Consider the following 21,514-nt stretch of genomic DNA (forward strand, 5'->3'; position numbering starts at 1 on the left):
TCCTTTCACAACGAGAAGAAAATAGATTTGTGCAATTTTCAGGATCACACTATATTCCGACATTCCTTATACCTGTTTTTTATACACTTATGAATATATATAGTACCAGTCAAAGTTTGGAAACACTTATTCATGTAGTAAGTAATAAAGTTGAAACATATCAAAATATATTTTATATTTTATTCTTCAAAGTAGCCACCTTTTGCCTTGATGACAACTTTGCACACTCTTGGCATTCTCTCAACCAGCTTCATGAGGAATGATTTTCCAATAGTCTTGAAGTAGTTCCCACATATGCTGAGCACTTGTTGGCTGCTTTTCTTTCACTATGCGGCCCAACTAATCCGAAACCATCTCAATTGGGTTGAGGTTGGGTGATTGTGGAGGCCAGGTCATCTGATGCAGCACTCCACCACTCTCCTTATTACACAGCCTGGAGATGTGTTGGGTGATTGTCCTGTTGAAAAACAAATAGTCCCAATAAGCGCAAACCAGATGGGATTGCATATATCGCTGCAGAAGCACCATCACACCACCTCCTCCATGCTTCACAGTGGTGACCACACATGCGGAGATAATCCGTCCACCTACTCTGCGTCTCACGAAGACGCACCGGTTGGAACCAAAAATCTCAAATTTGGCCACATTAGACCAAAGGACAGATTTCCACCGGTCTAATGTCCATTGCTCATGTTTCTTGACCCAAGCAAACATGTTCTTCTTATTGATGTCCTTTAGTAGTGATTTCTTTGCAGCAATTTTACCATGAATTCTTGATTCACACAGTCTCCTCTGAACAGTTGATGTTGAGATGTGCCTGTTACTTGAACTCTGTGAAGCATTTATTTGGGCTGCAATCTCTGAGGCTGGTAACTCTGGGTCTTCCTTTCCTGTGGCGGTCCTCATGACAGCCAGTTTCATCGCTTGAGAGTTTTTGCGACTGCACTTGAAGAAACGTTCAAAGTTCTTGACATTTTCCGTATTGACTGACCTTCATGTCTTAAAGTAATGATGGACTGTCGTTTCTCTTTGCTTATTTGAGTTGTTCTTGACATAATATGGACTTGGTCTTTCATGAGATGGGCTATCTTCTGTATACTACCCCGACCTTGTCACAACACAGCTGATTGTCTCAAACACATTAAGAAGGGAAAAAATCCCACGAATTAACTTTTAACTAGGCATACCTGTTCATTGAAATGCATTCCAGGTGACTGCCTCATGAAGCTGGTTGAGAGAATGCCAAGGATGTGCAAAGCTGTCATCGAGGCAAAGGGTGGCAACTTTATTGAATCTTAAATATAAAATATATTTTGTTTAACACTTTTTTGGATACTACATGAATCCATATGTGTTGTTAGTTTGATGTCTTCACTATTATTCTACAATGTAGAAAATAGTACAAATAAAGAAAAAACATTGATTGAGTGGGTGTGTCCAAACCTTTGACTGGTACTGGTGCCTTCAGAAAGTATTCACACCCCTTGAATTATTCCACATTTTGTTGTTACTGCCTGAATTCAACATAGATTTTCTCACCTTACACACAATAATCCATAATGACAAAGGGTAAACATGTTTTAGAAATTTCTGCACCTTGATTGAAAATGAAATCTTTAATTAACATAATTATTCACACCCCTGAGTCAATACATGTTAGAATCACCTTTGGCTGCGATTACAGCTGTGAATCTTTCTGTGTAAGTCTCTGAGAGCTTTGCACACCTAGATTGTTCAGTTTTTTCCCCCATTTATTATTTTCAGAATTCTTCAAGCTCTGTCAAATTTGGTTGATCATTGCTAAACAACCATTTTCATGTCTTCAATAGATTTTCAAGCAGATTTTAAGTAAAAATGGTGACTCGGCCACTCAGGAACATTCACTGTCTTGGTTAGGAACTGCAGTGTAGATTTGGCCTTGTTTTTTAAGTTATTGTCCTGCTCAAAGGTGAATTAATCTCCCAGTGTCTGGTGGAAAGCAGACTGAACCAGTTTTACTCTGGGATTGTGCCTGTGCTTACCTCCATTCCGATAAATTTTTATTCTGAAAAACTCACCGGACCTTAATGATGACAAGCATACCCATTACATGATACAGCCACCACTATGCTTGAAAATATTGAGTAGTACTCCGTAATGTGTTGTGTTGGATTTGCCCCAAACACAACTTTTTATTCAGGACAAAAATATATATTGATTTGCCACAATTTTTGTAGTTTTACTTTAGTGCCTTATTGTAAACATGATTTTTATTCTGTACAGGCTTACTTCTTTTCACTCTGTTAATTATGTTAGTATTGTGGAGTAACTACAATGTTGTTGATCCATCCTCAGTTCTCTCCTATTACAGCCATTTAACTCTGTAACTGTTTTAAAGTCATCCCGGAGCGGTCCGGACGCCTGTATCTTTGTAGTGACTGGGTGTATTGATACATCATCCAAAGAGTAGTTAATAACTTCACCATGCTCAAATGTTTACCCATCTACCAATAGGTGCCACTCTTTGCGAGGCATTGGAAAACCGCCCTGGTCTTTGTGGTTGAATCTGTGTTTGAAATTCACAGCTCGACTGTTGGACCTTACAGCTAATGTGTGGGTTACAGAGATGAGGTTAACACTATTATTGCACACAGAGTGAGTCCATGCAACTTATCGTGACTTGTTAAGCAAATGTTTACTCCTTAACTTATCTAGGCTTGCCATAAGAAAGGTTTTGAATACTTATTGACTCATGGCATTTCAGCTTTTCATATGAATTAATTAGTAAAATATTTGAAAACATGATTCCACTTTGACATTATGTGGTATTGTGTGTAGGCCAGTGACAAAAAAATCTAAATTTTATCCATTTCAAATTCAGGATGTAACATAACAAAATGTGGAAAAAGTCAACGGGTGTGAATACTTTCTGAAGGCAGTTTGTGTGTGTGTATATATATATATATATATATATATATATATATATATATATATATATATTTTTTTATTGTATATATATATATATATATATATATATATATATATATGCTGAACAAAAATATGAACGCAACAGTTTCAAAGATTTTTCTAAGTTACAGTTCATATAAGGAATAAATTCATTAGGCCCTAATCCATGGATTTCACTGGGAATACAGATATGCATCTGTTGTTCAATAGATACAAAATTAAGATCGGGGCGTGGATCAGAAAACCAGTCAGTATCTGGTGTGACCTCATTTGCCTCATGCAACGCAACATCTTCTTTGCATAGTTGATCAGGTTGTTGATTGGCTGTGATCATGTTGTTCAGTGGCTGTGCTAAGTTTCTGGATATTGCCGGAACTGGAACATGCTGTCATACACGTCGATCCAGAGCCTCCCAAACATGCTCAATGGGTGACATGTCTGGTGAGTATGCAGACCATTGAAGAACTGGGACATTTTCAGCTTCCAGAAATTGTGTACAGATTCTTGTGACATGAGGCCATGCATTATCGCGCTGAAACATGAGGTGATGACAGCGGATGAATGACACGCCAATGGGCCTCCAGGATTTCGGCACCGTATCTCTGTGCATTCACATTGCTACTGATTTAAAATGCAATTGTGTTTGTTGTCCGTAGTTTATGCCTGCTCATACCATAACCCCACCGCCACCATAGGGCGCTCTGTTCACAACGTTGACATCAGCAAACCACTCTCCCACACCACGCTGTCTGCCATCTGCCTGGTACAGTTGAAACCGGGATTCATCCGTTTCGAGCACACTTCTCCAGCGTGCCAGTGGCCATCGAATGTGAGCATTTTCCCACTGAAGTCGGTTACGACACCAAACTGCAGTCAGGTCAAGACCCTGGTGAGGATGACGAGCATGCAGATGAGCCCCCTTGAGACGTTTTTTGACAGTTTGTGCAGAAATGTTTTGGTTGTGCAAACCCACAGTTTCACCAGCTGGTCCCAGATGAATCCGCAGGTGAAGAAGCCAGATGTGGAGGTCCTGGGCTGGCGTGGTTACACATGGTTTGTGGTTATGAGGCCGGTTGGACGTACTGCCAAATTCTCCAAAACGAAGTTGTAGGTGGCTTATGGTAGAGGAATAAACATTAAATTATCTGGCAACAGCTTTGTTGGACATTTCTGCAGTCAGCATGCCGATTGCACGCTCCCTCAACTTGAGACATCTGTGGCATTGTTGTGACAAAACTGCACATTTTAGTGGCCTTTTATTGTCCCCAGCACAAGGTTTACCTGTGTAATGATCATGCTGTTTAATCAGCTTCTTGATATGCCACCCCTGTCATGTGGATGGAATATCTTGGCAAAGATTACATTTGTATTTTTGTTCAGTGTGTGTATGTAATAAATATATATATATATATATATATACACACACATTCACTAAGTGGTCAGTTTATTAGGTACACCAGCCCGTTCACAAAAATGGTTCACTCCTACAGACAGTGAGTTACGTAACCATGGTTTTCTATATAAAGCAGGCAGATAGGAATTGAGACATTCAGTTACTGTTTGATTAAAGTGTGATATGATTGTCGGTACCAGGAAAGCCCGGTGCTAGTATCTCAGAAACGGCCGGCCTGGGCTTTTCACGCATGAGTGTCTAGGGTTTTCCGAGAATGGTCCGACAAACAAAAAGCATCCAGTCAGCGGTATTTCTCCGGACGATAAAACAGCTCGTAGATGAGAAGTCGCAGGAGAATGGCAAGAATCGTGCAAGCTAACAGGCTGGCCTCAAACAGGGAAAGAATGCAGTACAACAGTGGTGTGCAGAACGGCATCTCGGAACACACAAGTCGTTAATCCGGGTGGGCTATTGTAGCAGACGACCACACCGGGTTCCACTCCTATCAACTCAAAACAAGAATAAGTGGCTCCAGTGGGCACGCAATCACCAACACTGGACAATTTGAGGAGTGGGAAAAACATTGCCTGGTCCGAAGTGTCCCGGTTACTGTTGCATCATGCTGAGTCAAGATTTTGCATAAGCAGCATGAGTCCATGGCTCCATCCAGCCTGGTGTCAACGGTACAGGCTGGCGGTGTAATGGTGTGGGGAATGTTTTCCTGGAACATGTTAGGTCCTTTGATACCAATTGAGCAACGTTTCCATGCCTCAAAGAATTCAGGCTGTTCTGGAGGCAAAGGGAGGTCCGATACGCTAGATGGGTGTACCTAATAAACTGGGGGTCCAATACGCTAGATGGGTGTACCTAATAAATTGGCCACTGTGTGTGTGTATATACATACTCAGTGGCCAGTTTATATATATTTGTTAATGTTTACAAACAGATTATCTCACATCATCTTGGTGAATGGTGTATTGTTTGTTTAGGTGTTTAAAATTGCGCAGATCTCCTTGTGAACATAGTCCTTCTAATAAGGTGAATTATAAGGGCATATAGTGTAATGTATGACATCACATCATTACATTTAAGTTCCATTTGTTAGTTCCCCAGTCTCGCTCTCCATTGTGGGCATAATTGGTTCATATTGTAAACCACAAGTGTTTAAGAGGAGGAGAGGGGAGGCATTTTCACTCTTCTATGACTGTCCCCCTTCACTGTCTATGGAAACAGACAGGAATGCATTTTTGGAGAGGAAGTTACATTTCATTCAAATTGAGAGGTTGAGCAGCATACTTTCTGGTGATTATTTCCTCCTAGGATTTAGTGTTACACTTCATTAGATTAGTGAAGTGTTATATTATACAAATATGGTCAAAGTCTGTTTGTACACCGTAATGCAGCCAGGCTTGAGGGACTAATTTCCAACATACTGACCTGATAGAGAGGTGGCTGTTCATTGGCTCTGTGTGCAGTAATTTAAGTGATGCTGTGTGTATTGTACTGTACACGCAAATGTTATGTTTTAAATTGTTCTGCTAAACCTTTTTAAAGCACTTTCACAGTTTATTGCTACATACTTTTGGTAGGTCATAACATACATGACATGACATTGTACATGCTTGAAATGGATACCTCTTTTCTGTAGTAACGTAGGAATTTTCAACTGTTTTGTAACTTCTGGTATAGGTCCAACGACATGATAAAATATCTTTGGGTCTGAAAACGTTCTCTCATACAAGTTACTGCAGATCACATTTTCTGTTGTTTTTTTATCATAGTAGAACGACTAACGCCCTCATCTTAATTCAAGGTATTTAGTACATTCTGTATTTTGACCTGGTGGGTATTTATTTTCACCTTTTTGTATGACTGTGTACATCTCCACAAATTGGTTTTGTATCAACACTAGGTTGTAGAGTACTTCGGTATCAGATAAGTAAAGAAAATGTACAGTGTTTTTAATCTCGTCCTCCTATGACAGATTTTTGAAATTATATCACACCCTTTATACTAGTTGATTGATGTATCAAAAACACCTATTGGAAAACTTCACCCACCCAAAGTATTAAGTAACAAGACTATAAAACAATAGGGAGCTTTAAAATGGATGATTCTGTATGTAGTTGTCGTTTACGTTTCATATATTTTCTATTAGTGTAATGGTACCGCTGTTTCATAACAGCTGCTCCTCATAGGCCAAGCTCTCTGTATTGTGACTCACTGTACTCCTGTTAACGCAGTTGAAAGCAATTGAACATTGCGATGTGAAGTAAACGAGCACTTAATTCAGCCTAAACTCACATGATCATGTTGAACCTAGAACAGTAGTCTGCTACTCTTGTCTGAGCCCGTGCTTTCTCTTCTCTGGAACATTACTGGTTTATGTATCCATGCCTTTTAAAAACCATAGCTCACAGAAAAATACACGTTTGTCAAATGTTTCCATAGCTCTTGTCGTCTTGTGTCAATCTGTGTTCATGTCTCAACGAAATAGAATTAGATTGTGCCAATGTCTTACATTCATTTGGGATTGAAGCCTGTTGATTTCTCCTAATGCATATAGCAGGGTAAACACAATTGAATGGAATATAGACTCGGTTTCTCTCAAACCTGCCAAATGATAGTATTTTCTTTCGATAGGTGCTAGATTTAGATCATTTCAGTACTAGGCTGTGGTCCACGCAGCACACGATCATATAGGTGCATCAAGGCACTGTCATATTTTTAACAACCTTTTAAAACTTGAATTATATTTTGTTCTTTAATTTCATTATTTTTGTATTGTTTGGTACTACAGATCAATATGTTCACAAACATGAGTATTTTATTGATAACTGATTTGACATGGTAGATATCTATGATGGATATTAGGGATATTCATTCTGAGCCACATCTCAGGTCCTCTGGCTGTCTTGTCATGGTTTGTAAGGAGTACCTAGTCTTTAAGCCTTCTCTAACCTTCAATTAGTGACCATTGTAAACTGGACCGTTGTATGCTTACCCCAACACAAAAGCAATTTGTGCAGAACTATATCATTTTCACCCAAGACTGGATGCACCCCTTCCATTCTGAAAGGAAGGCAAATCAGAATCTGTTTTACCAGTTGGGGACATATTTTGTATCCGTTTGTAATGCTCATTTGTTATGTTAAAAAAAAAAAAAAACACGTGGATTCTCTTAGGTCATTGTGTTCTGATTTGATCCTCTATTGGCTATTGCACAAAGATTATCTAGGCCAACCCAATAGCCTTCTTTTTTTTTGCACCTGTTTTGAAACTTACTCACTTTATGCTAGTTGGACTTGAACACAACATTCAGCTTGTACAATGACCATATAGTTGTCATTCTGTTTGCCACAGACATTATAGATTTGAACCATGTTTTTACATGATCCTCGCTGAAGAGGATGTCAAACAGTAGGGTTACGAAGACTGAGTTATCAAAGTATTATCTTCTAACACAGACTTTGGAAGGGGCCCTTTCTGAATCATATGTTTCTGTTCCACACCTTCCAGTTATTTTTTATTTTGTGCAATACTATTTGTTATTTCTGTCATTACAGGTGATTGACATGCTCTCCCAGACATTAGGAAAAAGTGTTTTCAGAGGATCTAATTTCTCCAGTCATATAGTGAAACTGCTTTGGGGATTACGCCGGGGTCGTATCTATCAATGTTGCTTCAATTAAAAAGTGGATGAACACAGTTACCATATTGTTTTACTGTTCAGCAGTCATTATTGCATAATGTTAAGACTTGTACATAAATTGCATTGAACTTGCATAGGATAATGTTACTGTGGCGTGCTATTGCCTGTAAAATTCTGCTTCTAAATGTGTGTGTGACTGAGGATGCCGCTCTTTTGTACATGACTGTGTTTTTATTTTTTTCATTCTAAAGGAGGTTGAGTTGGAGCTGAGGAGTTCAGACATGCCTGAAGTTTGACTTAAATAAAGCTGTACTGTGTCTCAGTGGAAGTAATTTGTCAATCTCTTCATGGAAAATAGAATAGCACTTTAAATTGCCAGATTAAAATAATCGATAGTAATTGCATTTTTATTTATTTTTTTGTCAATGAGCCCAAAGACACTCTTGGGTCATAATAATCACATTTGTTATTTTACCATTTGCCCACTAGAGGTCGTCCCGTTATGTGACGTGGCATCGCACTTTATGCTGCGTTAAAGACAACTGGAAACTCGTGAAAAACGGGCTCCGACTGGGAAAAATCCTTTTGAATGGTCACCCAACTCGGAATTCCAAGTTGAAAACTCGGGCATCTTTGTAGATCTCCAACTTTCCGTTCTGAAGATCATTAAAGTCATGATTTGACCTCGTTTTTTCCCGAGTTCCCAGTTGTCTTGAAAGCGCCATTATACTTCGACACGACCGACAAAAAGCTTTCTCCTCTGGGCATCTCTCTCGCTATACCGGTTTAGCGGATGGGTGAAGGATGATGATGGAGAGGCCCAGGTCACGGTAGCTAGCAGTGCGAGTATGCGGAGAAAGATTTAGTTAAACACCGAGTTTCAGGTTGGTCCTCCTGGTTTAGACCGCTGGAAATGCGGAAATGCCCCCAAATGTTATTCACAGATGTGTGGCAAGAGACAGATGATGTAGCTAGGCTAACGTTACTAGCATTAATATAAGATGTATCCAGCTATCTATACAATAGCAGGGCACTGTTTAAAATGAATAAATTATGAATAATTTGTTTAGGATATGCATTATACGATTTAGTTGGTCATTTTAAAGAGCACCACGAGGAAAGTGTATCCTATCAATTTATCGTGACGCTTGGTTCGATATGGAACAAGAAAGACTAGCATGCCTTCTCTCCTGTACCTGTTCTTCAACCAATCGATGTATTTGATTTGGTTCACACTGCCATCTGTCAACAAAGTCCGACTTAAATATTTGTTATACATTGTGTTTATACGTGTGTTAAATGTATCATTTTGAACCCATGTTCTCCCCCCCCCCTTTCCTCCCAGTTTTGGAGAGGATTCTAGTGGATTTGCCAAGTGATCTGTCTGGAAATTAACCTGATAAACAAGATGAAGAGGGGTTTGCTGCGTGGCTTACTGCCAGAGGTGTCTATCCGACTGCTACTTCTGGTTGTCTTCCTGTGAGTAATTCAAATTGAAACATCGCAATAGCATTGACAAATGTGTTCCTTATGGACTTGTCTGGTGCGCAACACAAATGAACTAAACTGTGTGTGTGTGTGTGTTATCTCCCTCAGTGTGACAGAGCAGCTTCCACCCTTTATTCGTGAGATCCAGGCAGAGGAGATGTGGCTGTATAGATTTCACAGAGTGGAGAATGACCATGTCCCCACCTCTCTCATGTTTGTGAGTACTGGTGTGTGTCAGGGGGGAAGCACTGACTGAATTCACTGGAATCGTGGAACATTGAATGTGAATATTTGTTCTGCTGGTAGTACTTTAGATTACAGCACAGGATAAACTGGAGAGCAACAATAACTTGTTGCCATGTTATTACCAGGTACTCTTGTGCTTTAATGTAAAGTGCTACCATTCTGTCTTACTAATTCTATTGCTATGGTACTGACCATGTCCTTCGTATCAGAGCGTGGCGTGTTTCACTCCATTCCTGGTGATCCTGCTTTTCACCTTTCTGAAGAGAGTTGAGAGAGGAGACGTGAGAGAGGCCTCGCTAGGTAAGGACTGACTGTAGAACTACACATGGTGTTTGGCCTCAGAGCAGCTGCACAGAGATGTGTGAGAGAAATACTGAGCCAGTTGTTTGCCTCTGTACCTCAGCGGTGACTCTGGCTCTGGTACTGAACGGAGTTTTCACCAACGCCATCAAGCTGGTCGTGGGCCGGTGAGTACTAGTTTGGAATACTAGTCTGGAATACTAGTCTGGAAATGTACAGTTAGGGTTACATTGCTACAAGCTCAGTATTATGCTGACTGAATGTGATGTAGTGTGTGTTCTGTGTGTGCTTCAGGCCAGCTCAGTATTATGCTGACTGGATGTGATGTAGTGTGTGTTCTGTGTGTGCTTCAGGCCAGCTCAGTATTATGCTGACTGGATGTGATGTAGTGTGTGTTCTGTGTGTGCTTCAGGCCAGCTCAGTATTATGCTGACTGAATGTGATGTAGTGTGTGCTTCAGGCCAGCTCAGTATTATGCTGACTGGATGTGATGTAGTGTGTGTTCTGTGTGTGCTTCAGGCCAGCTCAGTATTATGCTGACTGGATGTGATGTAGTGTGTGTTCTGTGTGTGCTTCAGGCCAGCTCAGTATTATGCTGACTGGATGTGATGTAGTGTGTGTTCTGTGTGTGCTTCAGGCCAGCTCAGTATTATGCTGACTGGATGTGATGTAGTGTGTGTTCTGTGTGTGCTTCAGGCCAGCTCAGTATTATGCTGACTGGATGTGATGTAGTGTGTGTTCTGTGTGTGCTTCAGGCCACGGCCAGACTTCTTCTACCGCTGTTTCCCAGACGGACAGATGAACCTGGAGATGCACTGCAGCGGCGACCCAGAAGTGGTCATGGAGGGCAGGAAAAGCTTTCCCAGTGGACACTCCTCCTGTAAGGCCCAATCTGATTGGCTAGTCCTCTTGCGAGAGCAGATCTGATTGGCTGTGAGACTACAGTGGGCTCGTTCAGATTAAAAGCTAGTTAGGCTGGACCTGTGTGTGTGTGCAGTATATGTGTGTGGTAACTTTGATAAACAATGTTGTGTTTATTCAGGCACTGGCCTAAGCATTCTCATGTCAAGCCTTCTCATATCATTATGAATAAAACTGTTGATCCTACTTTGATACATGTGCCTGCCCCATCTCTGATCCCCTCTCTCCTCTCGTCTTGCCCAAGTTGCATTCACTGGACTGGGCTTCACAGCGCTGTATGTGGGGGGTAAGCTGCGGTGCTTTAATCTGGGGGGTCGGGGCAGGGCCTGGAGACTGTGTCTCTTCCTCGCTCCCCTCCTCCTAGCCTTCATGATCGCTCTCTCCAGGACCTGTGACTACAAACACCACTGGCAAGGTGAGAGGGCTAGCCATTAACCATGTTCACTTTGAAAAGCGCTATAAACATATAAGAAAATATTATTCTAATCCATTATTGAGAGACGTGCTAAGATCTTTGTGTCACTTCTGTATATGTGTGCGTTGTCCCCTCTGTGTTTAGATGTGTTGGTGGGTTCTGGTCTGGGTCTGGTGTTCTCTTGGCTCTGCTACAGACAGCACTACCCCTCCCTCCAGGACCCTGACTGTCACCGGCCACTACGCCACAGAGAGACTGTTCCTGCTGTGCAGGAACGCAGACTGGCCAACTCCAACTACATATTACCTCTATAGCTGGCCAACTACACATTACCCCTATAGCGCTACTCCAACTATATATTGGAATCAAATCAAATTGTATTTGACACACGCGCCGAATAAAACAGGTGTAGACCTTACAGTAAAATGCTTACTTACAAGCCCTTAACCAACAATGCAGTTTTAAGAAATAATTTGTTAAAGTATTTACTAAATAAACTGAAGTAAACAATACATAAATAAAAATGGAAAAAAATAAAATAGAAAAATAGCAAATAATTAAAGAGCAACAATAAAATAACAGTTACGAGGCTATATACAGGAGTAACCGGTACAGAGGTTAGTCAAGTTAATTGAGGTAATATGTACATGTAGGTAGAGGGGGGGGGGGGGGGGCAGCGCACAATTGGCCCACTATTGGCCGGTGTAGGCCGTCGTTGTAAATAAGAATCTGTTCTTAACTTACTTGCCTAGTTAAATAAAGGTTAAATACATGTTGTTTTTTATTCAGGAATCTTATGGTTTGTCTGTAAAAGCTGTTAAGAACCCTTTTTTTTTTTTACCTAGACTTGCCGCTCCTGTACCGCTTGCCGTAAGGTAGCAGAGAGAACAGTCTATGCCTATGGTGGCTGGAGACTTTGGCCATTTTTAGGGCCTTCCTCTGACGCCGCCTGGTATAGAGGTCCTCGATGGCAGGCAGCTTAGCCCCAGTGATGTACTGGGCCATACACACTACCCTCTGTAGTAACTTGCGGTCGGTGGCCGAGCAGTTGCCATACCAGGTGGTGATGCAACCAGTCAGGATACTCTCGATGGTGCAGCTGTATAACTTTTTGAGGATCTGAGGACCCATGCCAAATCTTGTCAGTCTCCTGAGGGGGCATAGGCATTGCCGTGCCCTCTTCACGACTGTCTTGGTGTGTTTGGACCATAACAGTTCATTGGTGATGTAGCCACCAAGGAACTTGAAGCTCTCAACCTGCTCCACTACAGCCCAGTCGATGAGAATGGGGGCGTGCTTGGCCCTCTTTCTCCTGTGGTCCACGATCATCTCCTTTGTCTTGATCACGTTGAGGGAGAGGTTGTTATCCTGGCACCACGCTGTCTCATCGTTGTCAGTGATCAGGCCTACCGCTGTTGTGTCGTCGGCAAACTTAATGATGGTGTAGGAGTCATGCTTGGCCATGCAGTCATGGGTGAACAGGGAGTACAGGAGGGGACTGCTAACACACCCCTAAGGGCCCCCTTGTTGAGGATCAGCATGAGAGATGTATTGTTACCTACCCTTACCACCTGGGTCGGCCTGTCAGGAAGTCCAGGATCCAGTTACAGAGGGAGGTGTTTAGTCCCAGGGTCCTTCAGTTGGACAACTGAATAGGTATCCCCCTTTCCTCTTAGCTTAGTGATGAGCTTTGAGGGCACTGTGGTGTTGAACGCTGAGCTGTTGTCAACGAATAGCATTCTCACGTAGGTGTTCCTTTTATCTTGGTGGGAAAGGGCTCCCGGGCTCCTGAGTAGCGCAGCGGTCTATGGCCATGCCGTGGCGGCAGGGTAGCCTAGTGGTTAGAGCGTTGGACTAGTAACATACGACCCCTCTAGTGAAATACCATTTACATACTACCCCTGGAGTCTTTAACCTCAACTACATACTACCCCTTCATCCCGGGTTCTTTATATCAGGCCAAAATTTTTACCCTGAGTGGGGAGGAGAGGGACTGTAATTTTTGGGCCCACCAGATACCAGGTGCTAAGCTGTCAGTGCTACTGAAATAATTTGTATTCCCTGGAAGTAGGAAAGTCCTCTCAACGCACACACTGGATTAACCACAGCAGTGAATTATTTTTTCCTCATATTATGATATCCTATTTGTTTTGTCTGATTTATAGTGCACTACTTTTGACCATAGCCCTATAGGCCCTGATCAAAAGTAGTGCACTGTATATGGAATAGGGTGCCATTTGGGAGGCAGACCCGTCTGTGGAGGTGAGGGTGCACTTTTCTGTAGAGTTCAGTGTCAACACTAGGATTACAGTGGCCTAGAATCACATTACAGTTTGTACATTTAGAGTTCATCCTTTACATCAGTGGTCACCATCTGGTCGATCGTGATCAGATTTCCAAGCCATTCCTAATCGATCACCAAACATTTCTGTAAAAAAACGCAACAATAAAGCCTTGCAATCCTAGTTTTTTTAATTGGTTTTGTGCTTTTCGCGGTAGGTGCACTTGGTTCAGCAGACTATGCACCAGGAAGTGTTCCCATTTTGAACCATTTCATGTGTCTGGATGTAGAACACCGCCTACCCGGCAGGCCCAGAGAGCAAAACAAGTGCACCAATAGGTCTACCGCTGGCCAATCAGATAGCTCAGATTATCTTGTCTGCACAGTTTCTTTGCGCCATAGACTGTAAAAACAAGCCTCAAATGCACAGCAAAGTTGATGTGAGATTTCAAAACTTTTGAAACCATAACTATAGAGAATCAACGAATACAGCAAAGAACTGCTGTTTTTATAAGTAAGTTCATGATTAAATTGTTATTCAGCACTGTCAACACTCAGCAGTTGTATAATCCATAAAATGTGTGTTCTCGCTATTTCCACTCGCGCTACAACCAGCACTGCAGCTGCAATGAATGAGTATAGCAAAGCTTGCATTGTTATTATTTGCGGCTTGTTTTTTTATATATCAAGGAATATTTCACTTTCTCAAAGGAGTAACAACATGAATTGGTGCATGAGGCAGAAATAATGCAGTGTGACTTATGTTTCGCATTTAGTTGGAAGACTGTGTCCCCTTTTCTTAGTGGATTGAGGGAGAGAGGAGGGATGGTGAGTTGGGTGAGAGGAGAGAGAGAGAGGAGGAAGGGAGGGAGAGTTTGGGATGGTGAGAGGAGGGATGGTGAGTCGGGTGAGAGGAGAGAGAGAGGAGGGAGGGAGAGTCTGGTGAGAGGAGGGATGGTGAGTCGGGTGAGAGGAGAGGGAGAGTCGGGTGAGAGGAGGGATGGTGAGTCGGGTGAGAGGAGGGATGGTGAGTCGGGTGAGGAGGGATGGTGAGTCGGGAGAGAGGAGGGATGGTGAGTCGGGAGAGAGGAGGGATGGTGAGTCGGGAGAGAGGAGGGATGGTGAGTCGGGAGAGAGGAGGGATGGTGAGTCGGGTGAGAGGAGGGAGGGAGGGAGAGAGGAGGGATGGTGAGTCGGGTGAGAGGAGGGATGGTGAGTCGGGTGAGAGGAGAGGGAGAGTCGGGTGAGAGGAGGGATGGTGAGTCGGGTGAGAGGAGGGATGGTGAGTCGGGTGAGAGGAGGGATGGTGAGTCGGGTGAGAGGAGGAATGGTGAGTCGGGTGAGAGGAGGGATGGTGAGTCGGGTGAGAGGCAGCCTCACCGCTGCTCCCTGCCTCCCCTCAGACTGAACATCAGATGCTGGCCGTTAGTCCAGTTTAAAAAATGTAAAAAGGCCATTATTATGCTCTCAGCTGTGTCTCACAGGTAATACAACAAATCTATTACCAGTGTGATCATATACCAATTTTTTTTAAATATAATTTCAACATGATCTGAGAAGAACAACATTGGCAGGGCAATTCAAGAGTAGCCTATATGCAGTGATAATGTATTGGGCCTATAGCCTACTGCACAAATCTCATTGCTACAAAACTGCGTTCAATTGGTTAATGTTACATAGGCTTACGTTTTTTAAGTAATGTTTAAATCTGAGTGGTAGGATCTCAGCTTGCATTTTGTCTCGGAAAGTGATCTTGACTCAGAAAAGGTTGGTGACCACTGCTTTACATGGTCTGTATTCCTGTGTATTTATTCCCGTTCAGGACAGTTGTTTCTGCAGATAAGTTACTTAGTTGTACTGTGATGCTGGTAAAACTGATACCAGTATGCAAACTGCTGTATGGCTGACACCATTGAAATGTTTGGACTTTGGAGGCAGTTCTGTGATGGCAGTTACCCCAGTAAAGGCAATCGGATGGAGATGGTTTGGGATGTGAGGAAGAAAGCGTTTCCAGCGGGAACAGCTGACAGACTGATTGATGTGTGCCTTTTTCAATATTTTATTTATTTTTTACATTCCTCTTTAAACCAATAAGCTATTCACTCATTGCATGTACTGCACATACAGTTGAACGCGGAAGTTTACATACACCTTAGCCAGATACATTTAAACTCAGTTTTCACAATTCTTGACATTTAATCCTAGTAAAAATTTCCTGTTTTAGGTCAATTGGACCATTCCTCCTGACAGAGCTGGTGTAACTGAGTCAGGTTTGTAGGCCTCCTTGCTCGCACACACATTTTCAGTTCTGCCCACAAATTTTCTATAGGATTGAGGTCAGGGCGTTGTGATGGCCACTCCAATACCTTGACTTTGTTGTCCTTAAGCCAATTTGCCACAACTTTGGAAGTATGCTAGGGGTCATTGTCCATTTGGAAGACCCATTTGCGACCAAGCTTTAACTTCCTGACTGATGTTGCTTCAATTTATCCACATCATTTTCTTCACTCATGACGCCATCTATTTTGTGAAGTGCACCAGTCCGTCCTGCAACAAAGCACCCCCACAACATGATGCTGCCACCCCCGTGCTTCACGGTTGGGATGGTGTTCTTCGGCTTGCAAGCCTCCCCCTTTTTCCTCCAAACTTAACGATGGTCATTATGGCCAAACGGTTCTATTTTTGTTTCATCAGACCAGAGGTCATTTCTCCAAAAAGTATGATCTTTGTCCCAATGTGCAGTTGCAAACCGTAGTCTGGCTTTTTTAATGGCGGTTTTGGGGCAGAGGCTTCTTCCTTGCTGTGTGGCCTTTCAGGTTATGTCAATATAGGACTCGTTGTACTGTGGATATAGATACTTTTGTACCCGTTTCCTCCAGCATCTTCACAAGGGCCTTTGCTGTTGTTCTGGGATTGATTTGCACTTTTCGCACGAAGGTACGTTCATCTCTAGGAGACAGAATGCGCCTCCTTCCTGAGAGGTATGACGGCTGCGTGGTCCCATGGTGTTTATACTTGCGTACTATTGTTTGTGCAGATGAAAGTGGTACCTACAGGTGTTTGGAAATTGCTCCCAAGGATGAACCAGACTTGTGGAGGTCTACATTTTGGCTGATTTCTTTTGAGTTTCCCATGATGTCAAGCAAAGAGGCACTGAGTTTGAAGGTGGGCCTTGAAATATATCCCACAGTTAAACCTCCAATTGACTCAAATGATGTGAATTAGCATATCAGAAGCTTCTAAAGCCATGACATAATTTTCTGGAATTTTCCAAACTGATTCAAGGCAGTCAACTTAGTGTATGTAAACTACTGACCCACTGGAAATGTGATACAGTGAAATAATCTGTCTGTAAACAATTGTTGGAAAAATTACTTGTCATGCAGAAAGTAGATGTCCTAACCGACTTGCCAAAACTATAGTTTGTTAACAAGAAATGTGTGGAGTGGTTAAAAAACAAGTTTTAATGACTCCAACCTGTATGTAAACTTCCAACTTCAACTGTATATACTTATATGCTTCCTTTTTCTGCTTAAGTCTGTAGAAAACAACTTGGTCAAAGCGCATCTTGAACCTTCACCCGACTCTCATTGACATCAAGGAATGGTTTTCAGGAAACTTCCACTCGCATGCATTTTTCAAGTCTTGCCATTACTCTGTACGCTTACATTGATTGATTGTTTAACATCAATATGATCAGATAGAATTTAACATTACAATATGTATAGATTTGATTCCAACTTGTTGTATTGACTTTTTACTTCATTGGTTAAACGTCTGTAGACATGGTGGCGTTTTGTAGATTGTGTAAGGATACACAGGGTGTGTTTAGAATGGAATCGGGCCAACATACTGCTTCTAGAATGAAGTGGCAGAGGGAGTCAGTATAAATGAATCTGAATTAAATTTTGAATCAGAATCTGAAGTTATAGAAATTGGCAAGGGGGTGTTCAAGTTTTATTGAAATTATAATGGGTCCTTTTACTGATAACTACATGTTTTTTCTTTGTAGCTCATATTTATGTGGTAATGTCAGTTGGCAATGAAGATAATTCATTTTAGGGCTGAATTAAAATGTTATTTAGTTGCTAGGTTCCTGCTCCATAGACTACTGATTGTGCCCAATTGTTGGTGAAGATAATTTAGGCACACTAATGAATGTGGTACCAACTTGCATGTTCCGCTGCTCAAGAGTCTCTAATTTATCAGGGTATAGGGGTCATTTTAATATTAGGCTACTGCTTATGTCCTTCCAGCTTCCACTTATCTGCCTTTGCGTGTAGTGGAGACAACTACAAGCTGCTCCAGTAAACACTGTAGGCGGATTGTATTTGTTGTGATGAACTTATTGGTGACACACTTTTACTATTATGTTTCTTAATAAACCACTCAAATCTACACATCGTCTGCTGCCTATTCTTCAACTGAACCATCAATAATGAAATATTTGTCGCAGTAGAACAAATGAATGGCCACATCTTCAAAGATCAACAGATTCAATCTGCTAAAACAGATTGGAAAGCGCCCTTACAAGGCGGGACAATGATTTAAATCGTTTCACTGTCCAGACCCATCTACACTTGTGAGATATCCAGACACAATGCGTGCCTGACTACCTCCGGAGGAAGGAAGGGAGAAGGAAAATCACTACCAGATCGCGTCTTTTGATCGTCTACAAATGTGGACACAATCAGGACAAAGGGTGCATGTCAGCAGGTAGCCTAGTGATTAAGCACGTTGGGCCAGAAACTGAAAGGTCACTGGTTTGAAACTCTAAGCCGGCAGGGTTGGAAAATCTGCCGTTCTTCCCTTGAGCAAGGCAGTTAACCCCCAACAACTGGACGTCGATTAAAAAACTTAAGGATCCGCCCCCTTTTTACATTTTCACCTAAAATGACATACCCAAAGCTAACTGCCTGTAGCTCAGGACCTGAAGCAAGGATATGCTTCATTTGAAAGGAAACACTTTGAAGCTTGTGGAAATGTGAAATGAATGTAGGAGAATAGAACACATTAGATCTGGTAAAAGATAATACAAAGGAAAAGCCAACTGTTTTGTTAAATTTTTTTGTACCATCTTGGAAATGCATGAGAAAAGCCATAATGTATTATTCTAGCCCAGTTGCAATTTCGAGTTTGGCTACTAGATGGCAGCAGTGTATGTGCAAAGTTTTAGACTGAACTAATGAACCATTGTATTTCTGTTGAAAATGTTTAGTCAAGACTGCCCAAATGAGCCTAATTTGTTTATTAAACACATTTCAAGTTCATTACTGTGCACTCTCCTCAAACAATAGCATGCTATTATTTCACTGTAATAGCTACTGTAAATTGGACAGTACTGTTAGATTAACATGAATTTAAGCTTTCTGCAAATATCAGATACGTCTATGTCCTGGGAAATGTTCTTGTTACTACCAACCTCATGCTAATCGCATTACCCTATGTTAACACAACCGTCCCGCAGGGGACCCACCGATCCTGTAGAGGTTTTAAGGCAGCCCCCCGCACCTCTCTGATTCAGAGGGGTTGGGTTAATTGCAGAAGACACATTTCAGTTGAATCCATTCAGTTGTACAACTGACTAGATATCCCCCTTTCCCTTTCAATAGGAAATTACCTTAACATTTCTAGCACGATATCACAGATGATCCATTATATTGGATAATCGAGTGGTCGCTCTAACAATGAAGAGAAACGTCTTCAAAAATGAAATGCAGTCGGGACTACTCTAGCCAAACAGTGCAGATATGTGTGAACAACAGGCACAACTCCTAATTATATCAGTACAATGCATTATAAAACATTTTCTTGATCAAATAAGCCACACATAGCAAAAAAGCCATTACATTTTTTGTAACTCATTGACCTCCATATAAAAATAAATCGCTTGGTGAGAGGGGCTGCCTAAATCGACCTCATCGGTGTTGGGCAGTTAACTACCTTGCTCAAGGGAAGAACTGCAGATTTTTCAACCTTGCAAGCTCGGGGATTCGAACCAGGGACCTTTCAGTTACTGGCCCAATGCGATATGGTGAGCACTTGACCTTTCCTCTAGCGACACCATCAAGCCTTTCCATTTTGTTTTCCATTTTTCATTTCCACTTTTACAGCTGCTTATTTTCTAGTTGGTATGTATACTTAGTTCAAAAATCTGCTGCTGATTTTATTATTTTGTTTGTTATTCTATAGATGATAATGTTCATTTATTTTAATTGAAGTGATTAATGTATATTTAAGTTATATTTATTTTAAGTTATTCATCAATGTTATGAGAACTTTCCATTCAAGAATTGTACCATTAAAATTACATTTAGACTGTAAAAGATGGCCTTTAGTACTTTTCTTATAGAGGGTATCAGTCTTGCATCAAATAGTGAATTCCACTGGATGCAGAATGTTGCATGCATGTCTGCACAGTGTTATATTTTCACAGCCAACTGTCAGTAAATATCGTACAGTAAATATTGGACTATTTAGGTAAAGTTATTTAAAGCTTTGAATGGGGTTCTGGGGGTGTATGGTTAGAGCAATTGCGAAGGGTTGGTGTGGCCTGTGGAGGTGGGGCCCAATGTGATATCTTTTCATGGGGCCCAAAATCCCTAGCGGAGCCCATTCCTGTTGTTCACACGTGTATCTGCCCTCTCATTGGCTAGAGTCTTCCCAACAGCATTCCATTTTTGAAGACATTTCTCTTCATTGTTAGAGCAGCCGCTTGAGTATCTGGTCAATATAATGGATAATCTGTGATATCGTTCTAGACTTTTTAGGTAATTTCTTATTGAAAGGAAAGGGAAAGGGGGATACCTAGTCAGTTGTACAACGAATGGATTCAACTGAAATGTGTCTTTCTGTATTTAACTCAACCCCTCTAAATCAGAGATGTGCGGGAGGCTGCCTTAATCGGCACCCACGTCATCGGCACCCGAGGAACAGTGGGTTAACTGCCTTGCCCAGGGACAGAGCCGACATTGCAGTGTTTACCGTGAATGCAGTCTCCACTATAACGTGGGAACAATACCTTTATATTTCAATAATGCCGTAACTCTGAATTTCCAGGAAATCTGGTCACAATGTGGACGAATAAGGCTGCTTCTACACAGGCACCCCAATTTGGATCTTTTTTTCACTAGGCAAGTCAGTTAAGAACAAATTCTTATTTATAATGACGGCCTACCCCGGCCAAACCCTCCCCTAACCCGGACGACGCTGGCCAACTGTGTGCCGCCCTATGGGACTCCCAATCACGGCTGGTTGTGATACAGCCTGGGATCAAACCAGGGTCTGTAGTGACACGTCTAGCACTAAGATGCAGTGCCTTAGACCGCTGCGTCACTCGGGAGTGTAGGCATTTGTAGAGGCATATCTGAAAATGTGGGCACAATCAGAATGTGGACAAGATTAGGACACAGGACCAATGTTAGCACCAGGTATAAACGAGGCCAGAGATGCCTTTCTCTTTCACTGTCTCATACCATTTTAATTTTTATTTATTTATTTTTATTTAACCTTTATTTAACCAGTTAGGCAAGTTGAGAACAAGTTCTCATTTACAACTGCGACCTGGCCAAGATAAAGCAAAGCAGTTCGACACATACAACGACACAGAGTTACACATGGAGTAAAAACAAACATACAGTCAATAATAAAGTATAAACAAGTCTATATACAATGTGAGCAAATGAGGTGAGATAAGGGAGGTAAAGGCAAAAGAAGGCCATGGTGGCAAAGTAAATACAATATAGCAAGTAAAACACTGGAATAGTAGATTTGCAATGGAAGAATGTGCAAAGTAGAAATAAAAATAATGGGGTGCAAAGGAGCAACATAAATTAAATACAGTAGGGAAAGAGGTAGTTGTTTGGGCTAAAT

The 21,514-nt window shown here is 41.7% G+C and overlaps 1 protein-coding gene and 1 long non-coding RNA gene across 2 annotated transcripts; both read left to right on the forward strand.

The window, feature by feature from the left end:
• Positions 1-8,500: 8,500 nt before the first annotated feature.
• LOC109872187 (phospholipid phosphatase 5) lies at positions 8,501-13,826 on the forward strand. Its single transcript, XM_020463332.2, has 8 exons — positions 8,501-8,875; positions 9,337-9,470; positions 9,588-9,696; positions 9,935-10,025; positions 10,129-10,192; positions 10,781-10,905; positions 11,191-11,361; positions 11,506-13,826. The coding sequence occupies exons 2-8, from the start codon at positions 9,400-9,402 to the stop codon at positions 11,673-11,675; spliced, it is 801 nt and encodes a 266-aa protein (XP_020318921.1). The 5' UTR covers positions 8,501-8,875; positions 9,337-9,399; the 3' UTR covers positions 11,676-13,826.
• A 1,096-nt stretch (positions 13,827-14,922) lies between these two features.
• LOC116357438 (uncharacterized) lies at positions 14,923-18,040 on the forward strand. The gene is made up of 2 exons (XR_004205415.1): positions 14,923-15,912; positions 17,180-18,040. It is a non-coding gene; the product is annotated as an uncharacterized LOC116357438 (long non-coding RNA).
• Positions 18,041-21,514: the final 3,474 nt, after the last annotated feature.

The sequence above is a fragment of the Oncorhynchus kisutch genome, linkage group LG3 (assembly GCF_002021735.2).
Source record: "Oncorhynchus kisutch isolate 150728-3 linkage group LG3, Okis_V2, whole genome shotgun sequence".
Lineage (NCBI taxonomy): Eukaryota > Metazoa > Chordata > Actinopteri > Salmoniformes > Salmonidae > Oncorhynchus > Oncorhynchus kisutch.

Excerpts from the sequence above, each read along its gene's own strand:
- LOC109872187 (XM_020463332.2), top strand. The coding sequence starts at position 9,400 with ATGAAGAGGGGTTTGCTGCGTGGCTTACTGCCAGAGGTGTCTATCCGA. Across the intron at positions 10,193-10,780 it reads ATCAAGCTGGTCGTGGGCCG|GCCACGGCCAGACTTCTTCT; the intron begins GTGAGTACTAGT and ends TGTGTGCTTCAG. Across the intron at positions 11,362-11,505 it reads CTACAAACACCACTGGCAAG|ATGTGTTGGTGGGTTCTGGT; the intron begins GTGAGAGGGCTA and ends CTCTGTGTTTAG.